Source organism: Prosopis cineraria, unplaced genomic scaffold (genome assembly GCF_029017545.1).
Source record: "Prosopis cineraria cultivar Desert tree isolate PC_DT_omini unplaced genomic scaffold, ASM2901754v1 PC6, whole genome shotgun sequence".
Classification (NCBI taxonomy): domain Eukaryota; kingdom Viridiplantae; phylum Streptophyta; class Magnoliopsida; order Fabales; family Fabaceae; genus Prosopis; species Prosopis cineraria.
In genome coordinates this window covers 41937081-41960027 of record NW_026555337.1, presented here as the reverse complement: position 1 = coordinate 41960027, position 22947 = coordinate 41937081, and the positions used below count along the sequence as shown (strand labels likewise).

General features: G+C 34.1%; 2 protein-coding genes across 2 annotated transcripts; one reads left to right on the top strand and one right to left on the bottom strand.

Moving 5' to 3' along the window:
* Window positions 1-8797: 8797 nt before the first annotated feature.
* LOC129312486 (photosystem II 10 kDa polypeptide, chloroplastic) lies at window positions 8798-10465 on the top strand. The gene is made up of 5 exons (XM_054955121.1): window positions 8798-9024; window positions 9156-9214; window positions 9847-9902; window positions 10025-10077; window positions 10248-10465. Exons 1-5 carry the CDS (start codon window positions 8868-8870, stop codon window positions 10340-10342), a joined length of 420 nt encoding a protein of 139 aa, XP_054811096.1. The 5' UTR covers window positions 8798-8867; the 3' UTR covers window positions 10343-10465.
* Window positions 10466-17678: 7213 nt separating this feature from the next.
* On the bottom strand, window positions 17679-21447 carry LOC129312625 (NAC domain-containing protein 21/22-like). The gene is made up of 3 exons (XM_054955302.1): window positions 21174-21447; window positions 19192-19457; window positions 17679-18405 (listed from the first exon to the last, which is right to left on the bottom strand). Exons 1-3 carry the CDS (start codon window positions 21346-21348, stop codon window positions 17908-17910), a joined length of 939 nt encoding a protein of 312 aa, XP_054811277.1. The 5' UTR covers window positions 21349-21447; the 3' UTR covers window positions 17679-17907.
* Between the last annotated feature and the right edge of the window lie 1500 nt (window positions 21448-22947).

Genomic DNA, 22947 nt, shown 5'->3' with positions numbered 1-22947 from the left:
CTGAGCAACAAAAGCAGCAAAATAAAAACTAGCCCGGCGAGACAATCTCTTTTCATAAAAGGTAAGGGTTGATCAAAAATATAAATTCACTTATTCTATCACAAACAAACTTAGTCGAAAAATAAATACAGCAATTTGCTTCCCTAAATATAAGATTTAAAGAAATAACCTAATGCTTACACAGAAGCACATGAGCTTCGAAAATAATATAAAAAATGGATGTTGATCATTCTTGCAACGAAACCGTAGATTCAACATATCAGCACAGTCAGTGAAAACACTGGCATTCTTTTCTCCCAGCACAAAAGAAGACCATGAACAATTGCATGTAATTTCTTCACAGCAACAAGATAATGACCAACACAAATATTGAACCCATATATCCAATTAGCATCACAGTCTCTAACCACACCCCCCACATTTACCAAATTCATTCCTGACAAAACTGTCAACATCCAATCTAACAGTCTCATTGCTAGTCTAGACCAATGTTCTAGGGGTACTTCTAATTGCTTTCCAAAAGTATGTGATAACTTGGTCGCCTCCAAATCATATTTCCCTTTTTGTAAGCACGCAATACTTGAACCAATTCTCTCATAGTCTTCACTTGAAAAGGCCTTCCTACATTTTTCACTCCAAATATCCCGACAAACATAGTCAAAAGACACGCTCCATAGGACTTGATTCGTAAAACTTTTACCTGTAGCTTTTTTGAAGTTTCAAAGAATCCATTCCTCTCTAGTTAGTTGTTTGAACTGGCTTTAAAGTGCAAGTTTAACTAGCCCCTTCCAGTGCTCTTCTGCACGTGGACAATCTTTGAATGAATGCATCTCATCTTCAAAGTTACTGCATCTAAGGGGGTATAGGTTGAAACCCCCAATCCCTGTTTTGATGTAAGCTCCATTGTATGGACTCTATTATAAGACTTTAATCTTTTTTTGTCCTCACCATTGCCAAATTTTGTTCCACACTGCATCCTCCTTACTATTGGTACTTGTAAGAAGAAAATTATAGGCAAAATGTACATTAGAGTAGCCATCAGTGGATGGTCTCCAAATAAAGGTATCCTCTCCTCTCCTCTCTCATCTCTCCAATTTACTAACGTCCCAAGGTACCTTTTGCCAGTGGGATACCATAATAAGCCCAATTGTCTAACCAAAAATTAGTAGATTGACCATTTCTCACTTTTCTACCAACTCCTTCATAAAACTTATTACAACACTTCATAAGACTTCTCCAAGTCAAAGAAGCATTTTGCTTCTTTCCCACCTTCGACACCCTTCCATCACCATAGTTATACTTACTTTTCAACACCTTTACCCATAGGAAGTCATCATTATTCAGTAATTTCCAACAAAGCTTGAAGATAAAAGATTTGTTTTGTTTGTCCAAATCCTTAATCCCTAAACCCCTACTCTTCTTATCCCTTGCAATAGCATTCCATGACAGTAGATGTAATTTTCATTTTTCCTCATTTGAACCTCACAAGGAGCTTCTACAAATTTTCTCCATCTCAAACAAGAGTTTATTTGGCAAAATCATTGTCTGCATATAATAACTTGGTAGGGTTGTAATGACAAATTTTATAAGCACAGATCTCCTAGCTATATTGAGGAAATTAATTTTCCATCCCAACTTTCTATATCTTACCTTCTTAAGAATAGGAGAAAAAAATATTAAAGGATGCTCTCTTATGAAATATAGGTATTCCCAAGTATTTACCGAAGTTATTAGTTAAGCCAACATGCAGTTTCCAGCTCAAATCAAGTGCCCTATTAAAGTGAACATTCTTGGAATAGCACATTTTACTTTTTTTATAATTCATCTTTTGACCTGAGTGCTGGCAAAACACTTTCATACATTGATCAATCACATCAATTTGATCAGTAGATGCTTTTGCAAAGAGAACCAAATCGTCAATGAAAAAAAGACGAGACAGAGCTAGCCCCCCTTTTTCTAACTGGATTGGCTTCTGGTCTCCATGATCAAAAGCAACAAATTACATTGTCAAATTAAATATTTCATGTATCAACAACAAGTTCCATGGGGAAGAATTATACATGGTCACACAAAATAAAAATATTGTGTTAAACAAGAAGTTGTTCAAGGCTAAAGTATATATTTAGTCATCTAATTTTATATAAGATTTTAGTTTAGTCCCTTAATTTTATAAAATATGTTTTTAATTCTCTAATCCTAATACCATTAGTTCAAAATAATTATTTTTTATACTAATTATTGTTATTTTTAAAAAAAATTAAACATATATGTCAACATTTGAGGATGTTTTGTTAATGTTTAAATATTTTTGCCAATAAAATTAATTGGGTTACGATTAAAAGATTAAAAATACATTTTATAAAATTAAAAGACTAAAATAAAATATTATATAAAGTTAAATGACTAAATATAAACTTTAACATTTTTTATATATAGATGCACCAACCTAGTTGTCCTTTCAACCACCAAATACAAATCTTGTTGTTGCTTTTAAAACTGAAAAATATTAAGGGTCAATGACTCAATGGAGAGTTTAATTAATCTTTATTGGAGATCATCTTTATATTTTTCTCTCTCAACATGTGAAAATTAACCGATTATCTTTTTTTTTGTTTTCTATGAAACTTTGAATGGACTTAATACATAATCAAATGAACACATAGGAAAATAAACTAGTTAAATATAGGATCTAAATACGAGAATTACAAATCCCATCACTCAATAAGTATTTCTCATGACGATTTAGACATAGTAAATTCAATTGAATGGTTGTAGATGATAGCACAAGAAACAAACATAGATCTACCTTTTATATGCTCTATATCTTAATTCAACAATTTATTTAGAGAAATGGTTAAAATGTAACATCATAGAGTCATTATTTAACTTATTGTTTCATTTAGTTTTGATCAAGTATGACTTTGCAAATATTAATGAAATCAGTTGTAATTTAGACACTCATTAGATGAAGGATTAGAGACACAATTCAAATGTGTCACGTTTATCAATATGTTAGGGGTTGAAGATTTTTTTTTTCTCCTAATTTTTTTTAGAAGTATTTGGCACCCTATATTGAAGAAAGGTGGGGAATATTCTCCTAAACAATTTTTTCATGAGCAAAACCATTCTTCCATCATAAAACATTCATCTCTTATGTTATCTGCTAATATGAAATATTTATAAAACCTATGTACAGTAATAATAAGGCATTCTAATCCATTTTGACTATCTTATGTGGGTCAAAGAGGCTAAAAGTGATAGTGGCAAGAATTGACGTTGGTTTTAGTGGCAAAGTTGCAATAAAATGGGTCAGAATGTTTTGTTGTCATTATGCATGAACCCATAAGTATTTCATGCAAGCAAATAATGGAAAAGATGACGAGTTTTGATGGAAAGGTAATTTCACTTCTGAAAAAAAAATTGTTTAAAGGAATACTACCCACCCTGGTGCTTAGCACTCCTAAAAAAATTAAGGAGAAATTTGTCTTTAACCTATCTATTAATTAAGAAATTTTACCATACTTTTCATGTCATATAACTCTGTCCATGTTAAATTGTTAATTATCACTTCTCATGTCTTTTGTATGTTGTTTTACTATTAGAGTACAAATTATAATAAATAAATTTAATTTAATATGTCATAGGCCCTTCTAAAATTTTCTAATACATTCTTAACTTAATAATTGCTGATTTTAGGATAAGTGTGTAAAAAAATGATATAGAGTTAATCTTTTAAAATGACAAAATAGATAAAAACAATTATTTTCATAAAATAATGGTTAAAATGAAATATAAGAAGTGTTGTTGTTATTATTCTTACTACTTAAATTAAAAGACAAGAGATGAAATAATGATAATAGTTAGATCGTGAGTAGAAGAAATTATTTGATCCTTTTTATATATGCAAGTGTTTGTGTCCAAATTATGAATTTAAAGGTTTGAGTTTAACTCAACTTCATCAGCCTTAACCACTAAGTCATGAATATTTATGAAGCCTTAGCCACTAAGTCAAAACTAGGTTTAGGCCATTATCTCCATACTCTACCCATTATGCTTGAATTATGAAAGTTATTAAAGTGGCCACGATGAAGGAAGAGCTTTCTACATTTAAGAAAAGTGGCAATTATGGGGCTTGGGTACCAAGCTAAGGACCATCTATAAATAGACAAACCCTCTCTCATAAAAGAAGAGGAATCATTATTAATAAACTATCAGTCTAATTCTCAAACTCTTCATCTTCTACTTTATTTTTCCTTTTATCATGTAGTTTTAGTCTTTACTTTTCTGTTGCATGGCTGGCATAGCCCACCACCTCTTTTGTTAATTGATGTATTTCTGCTTCCTTGCATCAACATTAATTTTCTTTATTTTGCATTCTCGTATCCAGGTGAATCATGGTAAGAGAACCCGGGTTCCTCACATTTGATTATAAGTTAGGTTTTTTCATCCTTTTGAGACCTCACATCTTTAACACTCCTTACAACACCCTCCTTTTTCACCGAACAATCTTTTAGCACACCTCATAAGACCCATGTGAATGGAACGCCTAGGACACGTAAGGATCAATATGTTGTTGGAAAGAATGGACTTGAGTCTTACGATTTAGAGAATGTGGTTGCGCACGTAGAATGTGAAGTATGGACTTCTTGCACTCTAATGACTGTAAGATGACATGCAACACCTCCTTAAGGAATGCCTTACCCACTAGCTCGGGATGAGAGTCTCAAATGCTCTCGCTTAGGCAAACCTCTTATTATTGTGTCTAATGATGTTGTGGCTTTATCTTTGACCATGATATAGGACTGTATCAATAAGAAAGCAACGACCTCACAAACACTAGTAAAGGAACTTGAGAGACAAAATCTGAAAAAGAAGCAAGAGTGAGCCAAAAGCTTAGGAGAAGTTGGAATGCTAGGCTAACAAGAGACAACGAGCTCTGTTACAAACTCTAAAGGACGGGTTAAGGAACATCTCCACTATGTTGTCTAGGCTATTGAGGAGTAAGATCTAATTGGCTCGCATGTTTAAAGAATAGATGGACTCAAGGGGTACTCTCCCAATGTGCCCTTCGACGAGAAGATCAACAATGAGGATTGCCATAACATCCCTCAAAGGAGAAATGGCAGGTTTAACTTAATGGCAAGCTCGTTCGACCACCAGGGAGGATAAAGGACAAGATATTGTGAGAAAGAACAACAACACCACCAAGACATTTTTCATGAAACTCTTCTGAAGTAGCTCCATTCAACCAATGCTCTCAATAAGTCTCTCCAATAAATGCAAACAGATCTCAAGGCTAAAGCTGGGCCTATGAGCTAAGTCACCATTGAAAAGCTCGGGGGCAGTCTATGTAGGCTCACCAAGACGACTCTGTCTCTAAGGTGTCTTTTTAAGAAACTTTTTAGGCTGAGGAGAAGTGGACAACTTTACCTAAGATGTGGGAAGAAACTTAAAAGTCAACAAAAAACTCAAGAAGCAACATCCAAGGGCTCTTAAAAAGAGATGAGCAAGGCCTTGAGCTAACAACTTCTACAACCCTGATACCTGGACTGTCAATTTCTAAAACCATAGTGCTTAGCTTGTCATATTCGTTAAGTCTTGAGGTGTCATTTTTTTGTGGCCCTAGTACTTGAGTTGTCATTACCTATGGCCCTTAGTCGATCAAACTCAAATGATTTTGATATAAAGGAGTCATATTTTAAGAGACTGAATCCTAAGTTGTCAATCCCACGAGGGCCATGTTCATAGAGATCGGATCCTAAACCGCTAATCCCACAAGGACTAACTTCATAGGAGTTCTCTCCCCAAAGGCTTTCTCCATAAGGTCAAGCTCACAGTAACTAAATTTTGCAGGACTAGCCCTTGAGGTCCTAAAACTTGAAGGGCTAATTTTAAAACTAGCTCTTGAGATCCCAAACCTTGAGAAACTTGATTCTAAGCAAGACTATATGGCCCTTAATCCTTAACTACAAGAGTGTCCTCTAAAAAAATTACTAGATCAACCATCAATCAAAACGGAAACGAGAAAGTTCTCCAAGACATATTACTCACACAACACTTGGCAGTAGGGCCAACAGAAATATCCATATAAAATTGGCCTACAAAGGCTCCGACCAATTTATATGTGAAGGGAATTATTTGCATCCAAATTGTGAATTTGAAAACTCGAGTTCAACTTAATTTAATCGACCTTTAAATAATTAAAAATGAACATTTATGAAGCTTTAGTACAAAGTCAAGTCTAGATTTAAGCCATTATTTCCACATTCCACCCATGATGTTAAAATTATAAAAGTTGGAAAAGTGACCACAACGAAGGAAGTGCTTTTTAAATTTAAGAAAAGTGGTGATCATAGGGTTATGGCACCAAGCCAGAACCATCTAGAAATAGAAGAGCCCTCTCTCATAAAAGAAGAGGGATCATCATTAACGAATTGCCGGTCAAATTTTCAGACTCCGTGTCTACTGCTTTATCTTTTCTTTTATTATGTAGTTTTAGTTTTTACTTTTTTATTGTATAGCCGGTACCGCCCACCATCTTTTTCTTTAGTTAATGTATCTCTGATTTCTTACATCTACATTAATTTTTTTCATTTTATATTCTCACATCTGGGTGAACTGTGATAAGAGAACTTGGTTTTCTCATGTTTTATTAGAAGTCAGGTTCTTCTATCTTTTTGAGACTCTTGCATCTTTGACATACCTGATGACACCTTTTTTCACTAAACAACAAGTTAAAGAATTCTGAACCTTGTATGTCAAAAAGATGGCATTAGAATAACTTTCTCCATTATTTAAGTGTATCATGAAAAATATGAGATAATTATAGGAAACAAATAAAGTAAGAGGTGAGGTTGACCAAGAGAAACTCGGGTAAGCTACGAGTGCGAACAGTGAAAGCACTCGATCTCTCCTTCATAGTCCTTTTAGGAATGCGAAGGAAGCACCATCTTTGACCAAACTATTTCTTCTTTGCAAAAATAATAATAAAAATAATAATAATAATAATCATCATCATCATCAATTCATCATCATCATTATCATCTAGGAAACATATTATCTATCACCTAAATTATAAAACACTTTTGAATAAAATTTTACATACTGATAAACATTATTAAATATACTTAACAACATTATTTTTTCAAAACAAATATATAAACTTTTAAAAATACTTTTCATTTAATATATTGAAAAAAAAGAATAACAAACCATTAAAGAGAACAAGAAAGTACTATAATATTAGAGTAAGTCTATTTAATGAAAATTTCAGTATTTTCAAAGTGTCTTATATTTTGAGATATCAAATTTTTTTAAAAAAATGTCTTATAATTTGAAAAAGAGGGAGTATTATATTGATTCACACATCTTAATTTCATGTTTCAAAAAATGGCAATAATTACTTCATCTACATCACTATATAAGACATTTTCTAAAAGCTTTACTTGATTCAAAATATAGGATATTGGATAATTTTTATAATTATTTTATCAACTATACCCCTATTTTATATATTACTTTTTTTTAAAAAACGATGTATTGAAATTTTAATTATTATTATCAAGGCAATTCTATAGGATATTTAATAAAGGTATAATTAAAAAGATACAAACTTTTCTAAAATAACTAAGATTTTAACTAATTTTTTTTAAAATCACGAATTAATTACTAATGCTTTATATGTTGATGCGAGAATAAGCGCCAGACGCTTAAATTCAATAGGTGTGAACATAATTAATTAGGTGCGCATGCATCAAGCTCGAACTAATTGACACTAATGAGGGACGTGAACACAAATTGACCGAGTAAATGCCAATATTCCATGTAGGACTTCTATTTTGCACTGCTTTCACATCTCAAAATTGCCTTCCAATATGTTCCAACATTGCAACCTTACTATATATAAATATAAAATTTGCAATTTGTAAGTTCAAATTGAAGGAGGCTAACACAAATTTTGACTTTAATATTTTAATTTAGATTACTTTTATAGTGCAACGAAAATCGCGGTTCTTGGACGTGTACTTAATTAAAATGTGTTTACCCACATACACGCACAAACACAAGGATATTGGGTCTTGTTCATACGGTATGCGGACATGCAGACAGAGACTAAGGCAAGTTCAAGTCACAAATTACCGTACTTTGAAGTTCTATAAAGCAACATGAAACATGGAAAATGAGATTGGTGGCGCATGAATCATTGTAGAAGATGGAAGGAATAGAAGCTCGAGTCTAAGGAATGAAAGATGTAAAAGCTAATCGAAATGAAGACGACGCGAATATGCCTTGGCCTTCCTACGCATGTTCCTCTTCATTCATTATGAGATTCAACTCCTTGCAAGGCCTAAGTAAACCCTAGAAGGAAGCAGCCTGCCTTCATAGTTTTTTTTTTTTTTAATATAAAGGTAAAAGGATATGCTGGATGAGCTAACTCACATAATAATTCCTAGACAAACTTTAGTATGGTCATTAATTTTAGGTCAGGACAAAGTTGAAAAATCAAATAATTATATATTGCCAACTTTCTTAGATCGGGGATCGTAGAACCCAGGATGAAAGATAGAGCTCCCAAGCCTCCTGCCCCATTGACAAATTGGGCCGAAGGTGGCCCAATCTTGAATAGATTTTAGGAGGGGAATTCAACAAGTGGATGAAAATAGTTTGACATGGCATGTTGTGGATAAGATTGGGAAGATCATATCCCAAGCTCTTCACTAAATCACTGCCACGTGTCAGGTAGCAATGTTTCCGCTCCCGGAACTAGTTGTATTATCCCGCATGTTGCATTCTTATTTGTGAACCCAGAGCGAGTGGCGTGTGCGTTGTGTGAGAAACGAAATCAGGAGCTAAGCATCGCTTTGTCCATGGCATCCTCTGTGATGGCTTCCGTGTCTCTAAAACCAGCAGCTTTCACCATTGAGAAATCGGCAGTGAGAGGCCTCCCTTCCCTCTCAAGGTCGTCTTCCTCCTTCAAGGTCGTCGCCAGCGGTGGCAAGAAGATCAAAACCGACAAGCCCTATGGTCATTCTTCATCCATCACACCCCAATCTATCTAATCTCTCTTCATATATATTTTAAACTCTCTATCCCTCTCCCTATTTATATATATATGTGGTTGTAATTATTTGTTTATTGGGCTGAATGATTTGCAGGAATCAACGGTGGCATGAACTTGAGAGATGGTGTTGATTCTAATGGCAGGAAAGGAAAGGTTTGTTTCTGCTTTGTTTTTATATCGTATTGATTATTACAGTCGATAATACCTAATATTTTGAACAGCTAAACTAGATGTGGGTGTGATTCTTCTTGATATTATCATCCGAGCTATGCTATCGCCTTTCTAGTATTAATAACTACATCTTGGATAATTTTTGTCAAAGTCGCTTCATAATTAATGTGCAGGATCTCCCTTATACTCCTAAGTGAGTATTTCACTATTTTGTACACTTTTTCTTTCTTTTCGTTTCTTTTCGTTTCTTTTCGTTTTTTTTTTTTTGGAAATACAAATCGTGAAATTCTATGAAGTGAAGTGGGTTCTTCTCCACAACAGTCAACAGGGCTTGTAAACAATGGTATTTGATTATTTTGATGAGTTTTTGTTAATGAAATGTTAACCATTGTTGCACGGTTAAACTGAGGCTGCAAATAGGAAATAAGTTGACAGATTTATTTCGTCAAAATCATGTTATAAGAAGGAAGGAAAGAGATTAAAGTTGTGAAGTAGGAAGGGAAGCAAGACTGAACTGTGGTACTAATGAATGAAAGGCATATATAGCGATAGTATAGTTAAATAGCAGTAGAAGTTGAATGAAAGTAAAGTGGCTGTACTGGTTGTGTTATCAGGGGAAGGGTGTGTACCAATTCGTGGACAAGTACGGTGCTAACGTGGATGGCTACAGGTGATTGGATCATCAAATCTGCCTCTAATGATTATGTGAATGTTAGCTTTGATTAATGATTGGATGGTGGGAATCAGAGGTACTAATTAAAGCCGCGTGTGGCTCTTGTTTTATGCATGCAGTCCTATCTACAACACAGATGACTGGTCTCCAAGTGGTGATGTGTACGTTGGAGGTAAGACATTGTTGGGCGTGTCTATATATATATATATGTATATCTATGTGTTTATGTATATGTATATATGAAGCTAAGAAGCAGCAACACACAAATACACACACAGAGGTTTAGGTGAATTAGAGTTGCAATGCATGGACACCTAAAACTTGATGGAAATGATGATGCAGGAACCACAGGGTTGGCTATATGGGCAGTGACACTGGCAGGTCTTCTAGCAGGGGGTGCTCTACTTGTGTACAACACCAGTGCCTTGGCACAATAGACTAATATGTAAACAACCCACTCCTTAATCCTTGTCTCTCCCTTCAGTTAAGTGTTCTCTGTGTGGGCCTCAGGCTTGGATGATTCTCTACTTTATGAAGCCTACTTACTTTTCCCTTCTTCATGTCATATATTCGTATATTCATCCTTTCAACTCTTGCTGGTTTACTCCTTTTGGGCTTTTTAGCTGTATCAACCTTGGCCTTATAAACAGGACTCTTTCTAAGTTGAAATTCCATATATTTTCATCAAAATTCAAAGAAAAAAATTGTGTAATTTGCCCTGAAAGTTAATATAATAATACATGCCTTCTATTTAAGATCCACTTTTTTTGCGGTGGGGAGGGGAGAAAATTGTGTAAGTTTGCCCTAAAAGTTAATATAATTATACACGCCTTCCATTTAAGATCCACCTTTTTTTGGGGTGGGGAGGGGAATAAGATAATATCTATACTATGGGGAATAAGATAATATCTATACTATTTTCTTGATGTATGGGTCGTTCGTATGAGCTATGGGGCTCTGCGCGCATAGACCTTGCAATGTTTTTATTTTATTCTTTTAAATGATCGGTGCTTAACATGATAATAACATCATGTTCTACCAATGGTACCTAAAATAATATCACTCATGGGCATTGTGGGAAATGACAATTATTATTTGACGTAACGTTACAAATATATTTACACAAACTTAGAGATCATTTATATATTTAATTATATTTTAGATATTTTTATATTAAAATAATAGTAGTAATTAATATTAATTTGAGCACTATGGCTAGCACAATGGGAATGTATCTTTTGATATAAAAAAAAAATGGTAGAGGGGAATGGAATTAAAAAAAAAAATAAAGTAAGTTAGGTGATAAGTAGCTTTCAATATGGAAAGCAAAGATTTGCAGTTGGAATTGAATCTGCGCTCACATACCAACCTAACCCCTTACATTTGAACTTCCTTTCATGATTACTACTACTTGCACGTGCCGCATTTTCTATTCTTGTTTATCGTTTCCAAATTCACTCTTGGGGTATCACGAATAACAGCTCACTGCTTTTAGCTTTTTAAATTTAGTACAACTCATTTTCTATCATTATTTAACTTAATGAGTTACGAGGATTGTATCAAATATCATTACTAATTTAAGTGGCCCACTGAAACAAAAAATATTAAATAAAAATGTAACTCAGAGCAAGACAAGGAAGCTTCCAAGCAAGATGAGTGACTTGTTGAGCAAGCTCATTTCCATCTATAAATAATGCATTTGACTAGCCATTTTGTGCATTAAGTGGTGAGTGAGAAAAGTTGAAAGAAAAGAAAGAAGGGGTTCTGTGGGTAGTGAGCAAGGAGTGAAAGACATGAAAGAGAAAGAGAGAAGAAGAAGTATTGCGTGAAAAAGAGAAGGGAAAAAGTTTACAGTTTAGTGTAGTTTGTAGTTTGAGTTTGCAATAAAGTTTTTTCATTAGTAGGTCCCTCTTCTCATTTTCTTCAAATATCTTGGGTCTTTTCCACTTATAGATCCTATAAGTAGTATCAAAGGTTGATTATGAGTATGCTCTATGATTGTAGCTTAGGCTAATCTTCCACATCAGAGAAGAATCTAAGGACTCAAACTACTCCAAGTCTTGTATGTGGTGGAGATTCTACTTATGCACAATTTGGAATTATGAGTTCATCAGTTTGGAACTAAAATTACTTAGCGAGATGCAAGGCTGCTAAAACTAATTCATGATAGCAGATTTAATCAATGTTAGTATTATTAAGAAATTAAATAACAACAACTATAGCATGTGGAAGACATGCATGGAGTCATACTGGCAAGGCCAAGATCTTTGGGAGATCATTGTCGGGACCAAAACTACCTCACCACCTAAAGAAGAAGCCGACAATCTTAGGAAGTGGAAGGTTAAAGCTCGGGAAGCCATTCTCGCCATTAAAACCACCATCGAGGAAGAAATGATGAAGCATATCAGAGAAGCTACCACATCGAGGGAGGCTTGGGATTCTCTTGCTTTACGATTTGCAAAGAAGAATGACACAAGATTGCAATTGTTTGCATGTTACTAGTACTTGCAGCTAGTAAGAATTCAAATTTATGGCAAATAGATGTGAAGAATGCCTTTCTGAATGGAGAGATTGATCAAGTCATGTACTTGGACCAACCTAAAGGGTTTGAGAGCAAAATCAACTGAAAAAGGCTTTGTTTGGGTTAAAGCAAGCTCTTGGAGATTGGTATGAAAAAATTGGTGAGTTTTTCACTCACAATGGCTATAAAGTTGCCTCAAGTGATTCAAGTTTGTTTGTGAAAGATCAAGAAGGGAGATTGTTCATAATCCTAGTATATATAGATGATCTCATTATCATTGGAGATAATGAAGAAGAAATTTAGCAGGCTAAGGAAAATTTATCATCTTGCTTCTATATGAAGGAACTTGGACAACTAAATCACTTTCTTGGGTTAGAAGCGAAAAGAACATAAGATGGATTATTTGTAACATTCCAAAATTTAATTAGGAGTTAAATTTATTGATTGGACTTGTTAGAGGGTTTAATTAATTAATTGGACTGAATAGGGGTTAATTATTGGACTAGAAAGGCCATTTAAGCCTATTAAGCCCCTAAGAAGGTTTGAATTAAGGTTTAAAGGCTGTTGGGTTGGATTTAGGCCTAGAACCTTAGGATTAGTAAAGCTGTTGTTTTTGTGCTATTTGCTGTAACAAACAATGAATCTAGCTTGTCAGATTTTAAATATTGCAAAATGTAACCAGTTTGCATTTCAACGATGAAACTTGGAGAGAATTCATGAGAATAGCAATGTGGCTCTGCTAGGTCTACTTGGGAGTGATTTTAAAGGCATTTTGGAGCATACAAGTAATTGAGTGAGCCCTAAACACTCTCCTTCTTCTTGATGATTATGGTAGTTTTATTACTGTAAGGGTTAGAATCCAAACTTATAACTAAGTTGTAGTAACTTTTGGAGTATAAATAAAGGTTTTAATTGTTATTTAATGCTCCTCTACTTAGGTTCTAATAGTTGGTAGCATTAATGTCATTGATGAGGGTTTAGAGTTAACTCTAATACTAAGACATTAAGTTTAAGCTAATGAGGTATTGACAGTGATTATTAGAATTAATGAAGGTCAAATAACCTAATGAAATTTAGTTTGGGGTTAAGATGGCTTAATTACGCGTAGTGGCAAATTAAGCCTTAATTGTGATTAAGGGATAATTAATGATAATTAGTCATCGATGTTGTGTTTTGATGATTTTATGTGTAGAGCATAATATTTTGGAGTTTTAATTGATGGCAAGCTCCCTTTGAACTCCAAAGTTACACTTTAGGGTAGTAAACCCAAGAGTTGAGGTAATTGGGAACCTTATAGTTGCATATTATTGTGTTTGCAAAAATTAATTATTGAGCATGTGATTAATGATATGGGACGTTTGGCATGGATTTTCTATGTTATTGTGATATTGAGAATGTTATTATATTAAGAGATTGCTTAATTGTGATGTGGAATTGATTAATTATCTTGGCATTAGGCATGTAGATAATGTATTGCTGGTAGTAAGCCTAGATTGACTGTAAATGTTTGTTGATGTTGAGGTAATGGAAAGCATGTTCAACTCATAATTATTTGATGCAATAGTTAACTTGCTTCATTAATATTAGCATGAAATGTGGTCATATAAGCTTTGTCAATGGAAGTATGCTAGTTATGAGTATATGCATGAGTAAATTGCATATGAACGTTGACTTGAAATGAGTATGGTGGGTGTGAGTTCACCCTAGTTTAGCTGAAGGCTAGTCAAAATAAAAATCCACGTGAAGTAGCCTCCATTGAGTTAGTGAACAGTGGCTAGCATCCTTGATTACTAATGTGTTTAGCATTGCTAACAACCTATAATGTGGCATAAGTCAAGCAGGATGCTTAGTATCACTAATCCTAGATTGGACAATATAGGTCGGGCAACTTATGACACCTCAAAATTTAAATAAGGGGAACTCATTTGTTCAAGAGTGAGTGTGGGAGCCTTTGGCTAGGCGAACCCCTTACAATTGGAGAGCAAGACTAATTTCAGTAACATGAACTAGGCTTGTACAATTTAATAGCTCATAGGTTTGGTCAAATGATATAAGAGAGATATAAGGTAATTGTATAATCATGAGCATGTTTGCTTGTACAAATCATTGTTTATGAGATTGTTAGATCTTACTCCCATTACTTAATGTTTTTTGAGGGATGAGAAGGTGAAAGGAAAAGGGGAGGCATCAACACCCAAGAAGTAGAGATTAATTTGTAATGTCTTTAGTTTAACTTATGTGTAATGGTATTGTTCATCTACCAATTCTAGAACAAATATATAGTTTTGTATACGTGAGGATTATGTTTATTTTTATATGATCCTAAGTGTTATCGTGAGCAATTTTATGATTGTTAGCCCCCTATTTTTAAGTGAGAGGCCAACCATGCAAATGTGTGAATGTTGTAACTAATTGAAGTGCCTATTCTGATACAATATAATAAGGAGAAGAATATTTGTGCATGTCTATGCTTGTGCGTTTGAATATACCGGATTGAGAGGGGAGACACTTTTATTATGCAAAGAGTCTTAGTACTCAAGTTGGCACATAGTGTTTTAGGATCCTCATGCATTGTGGGATTGAGATAGAAATAGTATCTATAGCTAGATTACTTGATTGCATGCGTTTGGACACTTGGATTTCTCCAATTAGAAGTCTAAGTAATTAAATGAGGGGAGTGTGAAGTTGGTTGCATGATTACTATTAAGGCTATGCTGATAATGCGGTGAGCATGCTTGTTAGTATTGGCCTCAGTGAGAAGGCCGCTATGCTATATGCTGAGCAAGAAAAGCAATAGCTGCAGCGAGGGTCTGTTGGTAGAGTTGGTTGCGACAAGGGTGTCCTCCACCAAGACAAGTGAGTATATGCACGTTGGTCGTGGTGAGTATGGTTTTGCTCACAGTACATGATTCATAGTATAGTTGGCCACGAGGACATGCTTTTAGCCGTAGCGAGCTTGTACAATTTTCAAGAAATTCCAATGGCATCCTTTTGTGTGAAATCCCAATTAGTTTTGAAAATATGTTAGTTAGTCTTTAATGACTTAAGGATCCCAATTATCCACTTGTTGTTGAATTGTTTTAAAAGAGAAAGCTATAGATGATCTATTGGTTTAAGGTATTAATTAGTAGGATTAGTTAGGGGTTAATGATAGAGGTTATTACATTGTTCTTATGTCAAGTTAAGCATGCGAGAGATCTTCTTTAGAAGTGCAAAATGATTGGATGTAAACCTCTTGCACTTCCAATAGAGGTGAACTCCAAGCTAAGCATATCAGAAGGAAAAGATTTGAAGAATACAGTTATATACTGACAAATAGTTGGAAGTCTAATATATCTGACACTCACTCGACTAGATATTGCGTTTGCAATTAGAATAGTTAGTCGATTTATGCAAGATTCGAAAAAGCCTCACATGGAAACAATTCAAAGAATTTTGAGATATATTAAGGGGACACTTGACCTTGGTATATTCTATAAAAGTAGACTAGCATGCAAACTAGATGATATTGTGATGCTAATTATGCCGGTGATTGTGATACATGAAGATTGACTACTGGTTATGCATTTAGCTTAGGTTTTGAAGTTGTCACTTGGTGTAATAAAGGAAACCCACAATATCACTGTCAACAACAAAAGCAAAGCATTGTATAGGAATAATGGTAGTATAGGAGAACATATGATTAGTGCAATTGATAGAGAACCCAATTTTTCATGCAAGAACAAAGACATTGAGGTGAAATATCATTTTATTCAGGAAAAGGCACTTGCAGGAGAGATCAAGGTGATTCAAGTGGAGACAGATGACTAGCAAGCTAACATCTTCACCAAAAGTCTCAACAATGAAAGGCAGAGAAAATTTCGAAAGCTATTAGGCATGATCTCAAGGAAAGAAGTTAGGGAAGACATTAGTAATGAGAGAAAGTGTTAAATATCATTACAATTTAAGTGGACTACTAAAAACAAAAAATATTAAATAAAAATGTAACCTGGATAGCAAGACAAGGAAACTTCATAGCAAGATGAGTGGCTTGTTGGGCAAGCTCATTTCCATCTATTAGTCATTTTGTGCATTATGTAGTGAATGAGAAAAGGAGGAAGAAGAGAAGAGAAGGGGTGTCATGGGTAGTGAGCTGAGAGTGGAAGAGAGGAAAGAGAGAGGGAAGAAGGAGCACCACTCGAGAGAGAGATGGAAAAAAGTTTGTAATTTGGTGAGTTTGCAATAAAAAATTTTCTTTCATTTAAATCCCTCTTTTGATCTCATTTTCTTCAAATATTTTGGCTCTTTTCCTTTCATAGATGCTAAAGATTGAATTGTATCATGTCAGAATTTATGGATTTAATTGATAATTAAATGAAAGTTTAGAGATCAAAAGTTATATTATTACTTTCGTATGTTAATTTCACTTACTTAGCGTGAGTGAATGTTTAATTAGTTTCACAAGGTCGAAGTGGTGGCTTTGAAGCAGAGTTTCCGATACATGTATAGAATTGAATGAGAGTGAGTGATGAGATAAATCTTAAGGAGAAAAACTTGTTAATGAGTAAGAATGCTATGAACGCCTCACTCAATCCTTCAGCTAATAGCGTTCTGTAATCACTGATCGCTATCTGTTTGTCGTCTTCTAATTAAACAAAAGTGACAGTCTTCACGTACACCTCCATTGAATGAAAATAAATTAAATAAACATCGATATAAATCCAAATTCCCCAAATAATTGAAAAGAACCAGAAGCTTAGAAGTGTCGCTTGACCCGCATTTCACTCCCCAAACATATGCATAATCAAACGGTGACATGAGAGAGAGAGAAAATAATATCAATATAGAACAGCGGTACTCACGTATATATACTATCAGATTGTGTCTCTGTCATACAACTTTTACATCAGATTGGCCCATTTGTGCTAAATAATCCATTAGTTTTATATTAAGGTCAGAATCTTCAATATCTGCCTAATCTTAATTTACACTTCTGTCATCCACAGGGTAATTACATCAGCCATTATTATTATTTATCTAAGCATTTAGGGATATATAAATATGGTCAGCTTGACGATCATTCATTGATTGGGGGTATAAGTAATAAGGTTGGTTATGAGATTATTTTTTTTATCATATCAAATTTTTAATAATCCTTTCACTGATTATTCGAAAACACCAGGTCAAAAATGTACCGCATACTTACTACCTGTTTACATGTCATCATGAGAACATACTTCACCAAGTTGAACTAATAAAAAAGAAATCCCCACTTAATGTCAAGAGCAGATCTTCAAGTATGGAATGTGAAAAATTCATCCACTACAAGCACAATGAACTCCACATATATTTATAACTACTATATCAACCAGCACCCCTTACATACCAGTAAAAATGGGACATATATATCACTCAACATCTAATCAATACTGGGGAACATGTGGATTGTGTGCATATAAATTTTCTTGTTCCCCTCCACGCCCACGCAAACATGCAAAATAACTAATGACTGTTCCATAAATAACTGGGAATAGCCGTTTGAGGAAAGTGAGTCTGAGATGGTGCGTGAGCTTCAAAGCTGGTGGGAGATCCTTCATGAGTTTCCATCTTGGTGAGTTGAGTCAACAAAGCTTTGAGTACCTTGGAGTCGTGAGAAAAAGGGTCTAAGGAATCCAAGTTATTTGGAGGAGTACTTACTGTTGCTGCTGCTCCATTTGGTGGTTGGTGGTGATGGTGGAGAACGGTGGTGGGGTGACTGCTAGGGTTAGGGTTTGGTTGAAGAGGGAAAGTATGATTATTGATGTTGGAGAAGCAGGGCACTTGCTGATGATATTGATTATGGTGGTGATGAGCTGCAGAAGGCTGATCAAAACTGATGTAAGAATCCATTAATTCAGGGAGCGATGAAGAGCCAGCGTCGTCATAGCAGCTTCCCATGCCAGCTTTTCCATTTTCTTCTTCTCTGTTCTTGTAGAATACCCTACACAGCACCCAGTCTTCCTGTATGCAAACAAAAACATAACAAAATGCAGCTTACGTACATGGAATTAATTCCCTTGTGTTTTGCTATATATGCTCGAACTTTGACCCATGTATGATAAAAATAATTAATCACCCAAGCAGCCAAATATAAAAGCATTTTACTTGTACTATTCACTGCCTGGGGTAAGTAAAGAGGCTTACATGAGGGAAAATAAAAGAGGATCTTAGGTCATCTACCAAATATCATTTTCACAAGCGAGACAAATCTGGTTTTGATAAACAGCAAACAAACCCTACACACACACACACACACACACACCACACACATGAAGCATATAGCTAGCTAGGTTGATTGGTTGTTAAAACTTGACCATTTCTAATTAATTCTTTAAAAAAATTAAAGAACCCCCCATCTTCTGTGGACGAAATTTTAAAACATTATAAATCATGCTATTGTCTAGTCTACTGAGAGAAAAATGATATAGAAACTGACATAGAAACAATATTTATATAATCAAAATCATATAAAGACAAAGAATGCTATGCCATATTTCAAAAGGTTAGACCATGCTATAAACTAGAGTTAGAATTTTCTATTCGTGATTAGTTGTAACAGAAAAACAAAAGAAATTAATTGCATATTTGATACACGAAAAAAAGTTAATTTCCAATTAAAAGGAAGATAAGAAATGTACTTAAAAAGAAAGTGTGATAGATACGTGTTTTTCTCATTTCCTTTCTAGAAAACATTTTTCTACCTGCCAAATAATATTACATACGAGAGAACGAGGATAGGTAAGGGACCTTGGGGAAATGATGGGAAGGAGGAGGATGAAGGCGAAACTCGTGCATGACCCAGTCAGTCTTTTTGCCTTTGGGAGCCCTTCCTTGATAGAACACCAAAGTCTTTCTCATGCCAACCACTTTGGCCTTTCTTAGGACGGCCCTGTCCTTGCCGGTGGCCTTCCAATACCCCGACGCCGTCGCTCTATTTGTTCTCTGCCCCGTCGCATACTTTCTGTCTCTCTGCGTGTAGAAGTACCACTCCTTCCCTCCCACACATGCCGTTTCTGCATTCACACACACACCCAACCAACCACCTCAACGTCTTTCTATATAATGTACATCATCATTCATCAATCTGGTCAGCTACCTAGCTGTTATATCCAAGTCAACTATATCCATATATATGCCTTAGAATTTAAGTTCACATTAACAAACATTATCTCTTAGTTTTATATAATAAATCCATGTATTTTATTTCTCTTTGACTGAGAATATAATTATATATATGTTGATGATATCATGAACCTGGGCAGGAATTCAGCAAGTTACTATATGAGTCACTTGCTTTGGCATCGATCATATACATAGAGACTTTGAGATTTATTCTACAAAACCTAAATTCGTAATCTCTGGGGTGCTGAATGAAATTAAAACTTGCGCATGTGATTGAGAGTGAGTGTTGGTGTGTGTTGAGAGAGACCGGGGGGGAGGGAGGGAAGATAATTGAGACCATCACTTTCTGCCTAAGTAATTGGCATTTGTTTGATTCAATTATTGTTTATGTGTCCCCATTTATTCACATCCTTCTTCAAATTGCTTTTGTTTCTTCTGGCTCGCTTATCCGTTTTGTTTCTTTCCTAATAGGGATGCATTATATTCTTACCATCAAATTATATCAAAATAACTTATATAATAATGCTTTAAAAATATTAATAAAATTAAAGAATGAAAAGAAGAGAACACTCATGTATGTGTATATGTATGAACGATGGGTTGATGGGGGATGATTAGGATAAGATGCGATTGGATACAAAGTGATGTTGGTGAGAGTTGAAAGTTCAGTTCTTGTAAATTTACATAAAAAATCAATATTGTTACGCGAAGGACTGCAGTGAAAATTTATGTTTTTTTTATTATCATTAGAATCAAACTTGCAAGACGGGACAAATTAGAGTGCAATGATAAGTCAATTTATTCAAAGCTTTGAATATGATGTGTACATACATATTCATTTATTTACCGTTAATTAAGTTCAAGTTGTCAATTAATATCAATACAAAACTGTCTTATAATTTATAAATATATACGTAAAGGAATATAAATCTTCTTCATATTTTCATTAAAAAATTTATTAATGACTTGTGATCTCATCAACGGTAAATATTTCTTCCCTTCACTTTTCTCATCTCAATTATTGATTAATCATCTAATTTTCCCCTCTTAATTATATAAATCACATAAGCTTAATTACTTACATGCCTAGTGAACTTTTTCTAAATTCTAGCTAATTAATGTAAGATGTGCTAGATCAGAATGTAACTGGAAATTAAAGTGGAAAAAAAGGTAGAGAATATCAGAAATAGCTAAGCATGCAGGCTTGTAAAGTGACTTTCATGTAAATGTATTTCAAAGACTTCACTGATTGGCCTCGATCTGCATATGGGAGTACTTAAAATAATTTTCTGAAGTGAGCAATTATTGGAAAGCATCTTTCGCAAAACAAACAGTCGGCAAAAGACACGAATGAAGCTTAAATAATTTTGAGCAAGGTAGCGACAATATTGCAACATATGATGGCCGAAAGCAACATTTCGCCATTAGTGAACCAGAAATCAACATAAAACACGGATCAAACTTATCCATTAATAGCTCGGTCGATGCGTCGTTTTAAAGCAATGAAAACAAACATGAAGTAGCAGGAAAAAGCTTTGGAAACTTGGATTCAATTTCAGACCAGACCGTCCATTAAGAAAAAGCAAGAAAAAAGATCAAGTACGGACCTGGAATATCCCAAGGCTCACACTTGTTAAGGTCAACGTCAATCATGAGAGTGGAATCGGAATCATCACAGTGAGTGACTTTCTTCATCAAGTAATCGCACACAAGTTCTTCGTCTCTGGGATGGAACCTGAAACCTGGGGGCAACTTGGCCTCCACCATGCTGATATTGCTCATATTGCTTGAAATGAGGAAGACGATGATCAAGAGATGTATAGGAAATTCATGTGTGTACTGTGAGAGAGAAAGAGAAGAGAGGGATCTTAATTAGATTATGAGGACAAAGGGTAGTGGGCTATATATAAAAAAAAAATTTAAATGGAGGGATCGCAAGGTGGGTAAGTCAACTAGTAATTTCGTGAGGAGGAGGTGGAGGGTGGGGTGGGGAGAGAGAAAGAGAGTCTCTGAGTATGATGACGTGGACAAACCAATCGCTGCCAACTTTATGACGAGTACATCTTTCCTCTGTACCTGCACTGGGAATTTGGGATCTGAATAGATCCCTGTCATTCAGTGGCTGTTAACAATGCAATTTAAGATTTTATCCATGGTTCAAAATTCATGATTGGTCATAAATAAATAAGGCCTTAAATTAAAGGATCGTTTTATGATGTTACATACTCCCTCCGTTTTTATATATATAAACAAAATGTATCACATAGTTTAACAAAAATAATTAATCATAATAATTATATTTAAAAATAATAAAATTAAATTAAAATGTCCTATATTCATCAACATAAGCATGCATAAATTATTTTTTATTAATGTAAATTATGAGAGACGATTTAAAAAAAATATAATAAATACTTATTAAAATATGTGATTTTGCTTATATAAAAAATAAGTAAAAAGTAATAGTTTCTCTTATAAATAAAAATGGAGCATTACATTTTTGCAGTCATATAATGAATTGTTGGACTATTGTATACTCTCCCTATCCCTATATAGAAGAAATTTTTTAGAACTTTTTCTATTCTAAATATAAAAATTTGTTAGTATATTTAAAATAAATAGATTATTATACCCTCTTTACATTGGAAAGAAAAAATAAAAGTACTCATGAATTTACTTAAAAAAAATCTTCATTTTTTATTTATAATTATGAGGGGTAAAAATAAAATATTGCTATGCCTTTAAGTACATAATCAGCTTTTACTTATTTACGTGATTCAATTAAAAACATCTTATGTATGAGGATGGAGGAAATATATATGTCTCATAGCGAAAAGTGTGATTTAATGTTCTTGGAGTTGTATCTTGTATTTAAACCTTCAACAATTGTTTGTTTGAATAACAATCTCTATATTATCATGCGTGAAACATTCACTAGGTCACTCGTTTTTGTAGTAGTAATTGAGTAAGAGAATTTAAGACACTCATTGAATAAAAGAATTTGAGACACTCACTGAATCCGAATAGAATATGAGAGTTTAAACAAAAATTTGGGACACACTACTTTCCATCATGTTTGGTATTAGATACTGTGAAAAATAGTGTAAAAAATTTGTTTGACATTAATTGGATTTTTTTTTCTTGGATGCGTGTGTAAACTGTAAGGATACTTTCTAATTTTTAATTTAAAAAATATCTCAACTTTTTTTTATTTTTTATAAGTATCCTCCTATTAGATATCATCATATTCAAGGCACAGTTGTACGTTAAATGTATACTATTATGTTCTTTTTATCCATTATTTCAAAATTTTCAATTACCGTAGATAAACTCGTATATTCCTAACTCAAATAAGATCTAAAATAAACAATAAAAACTTGC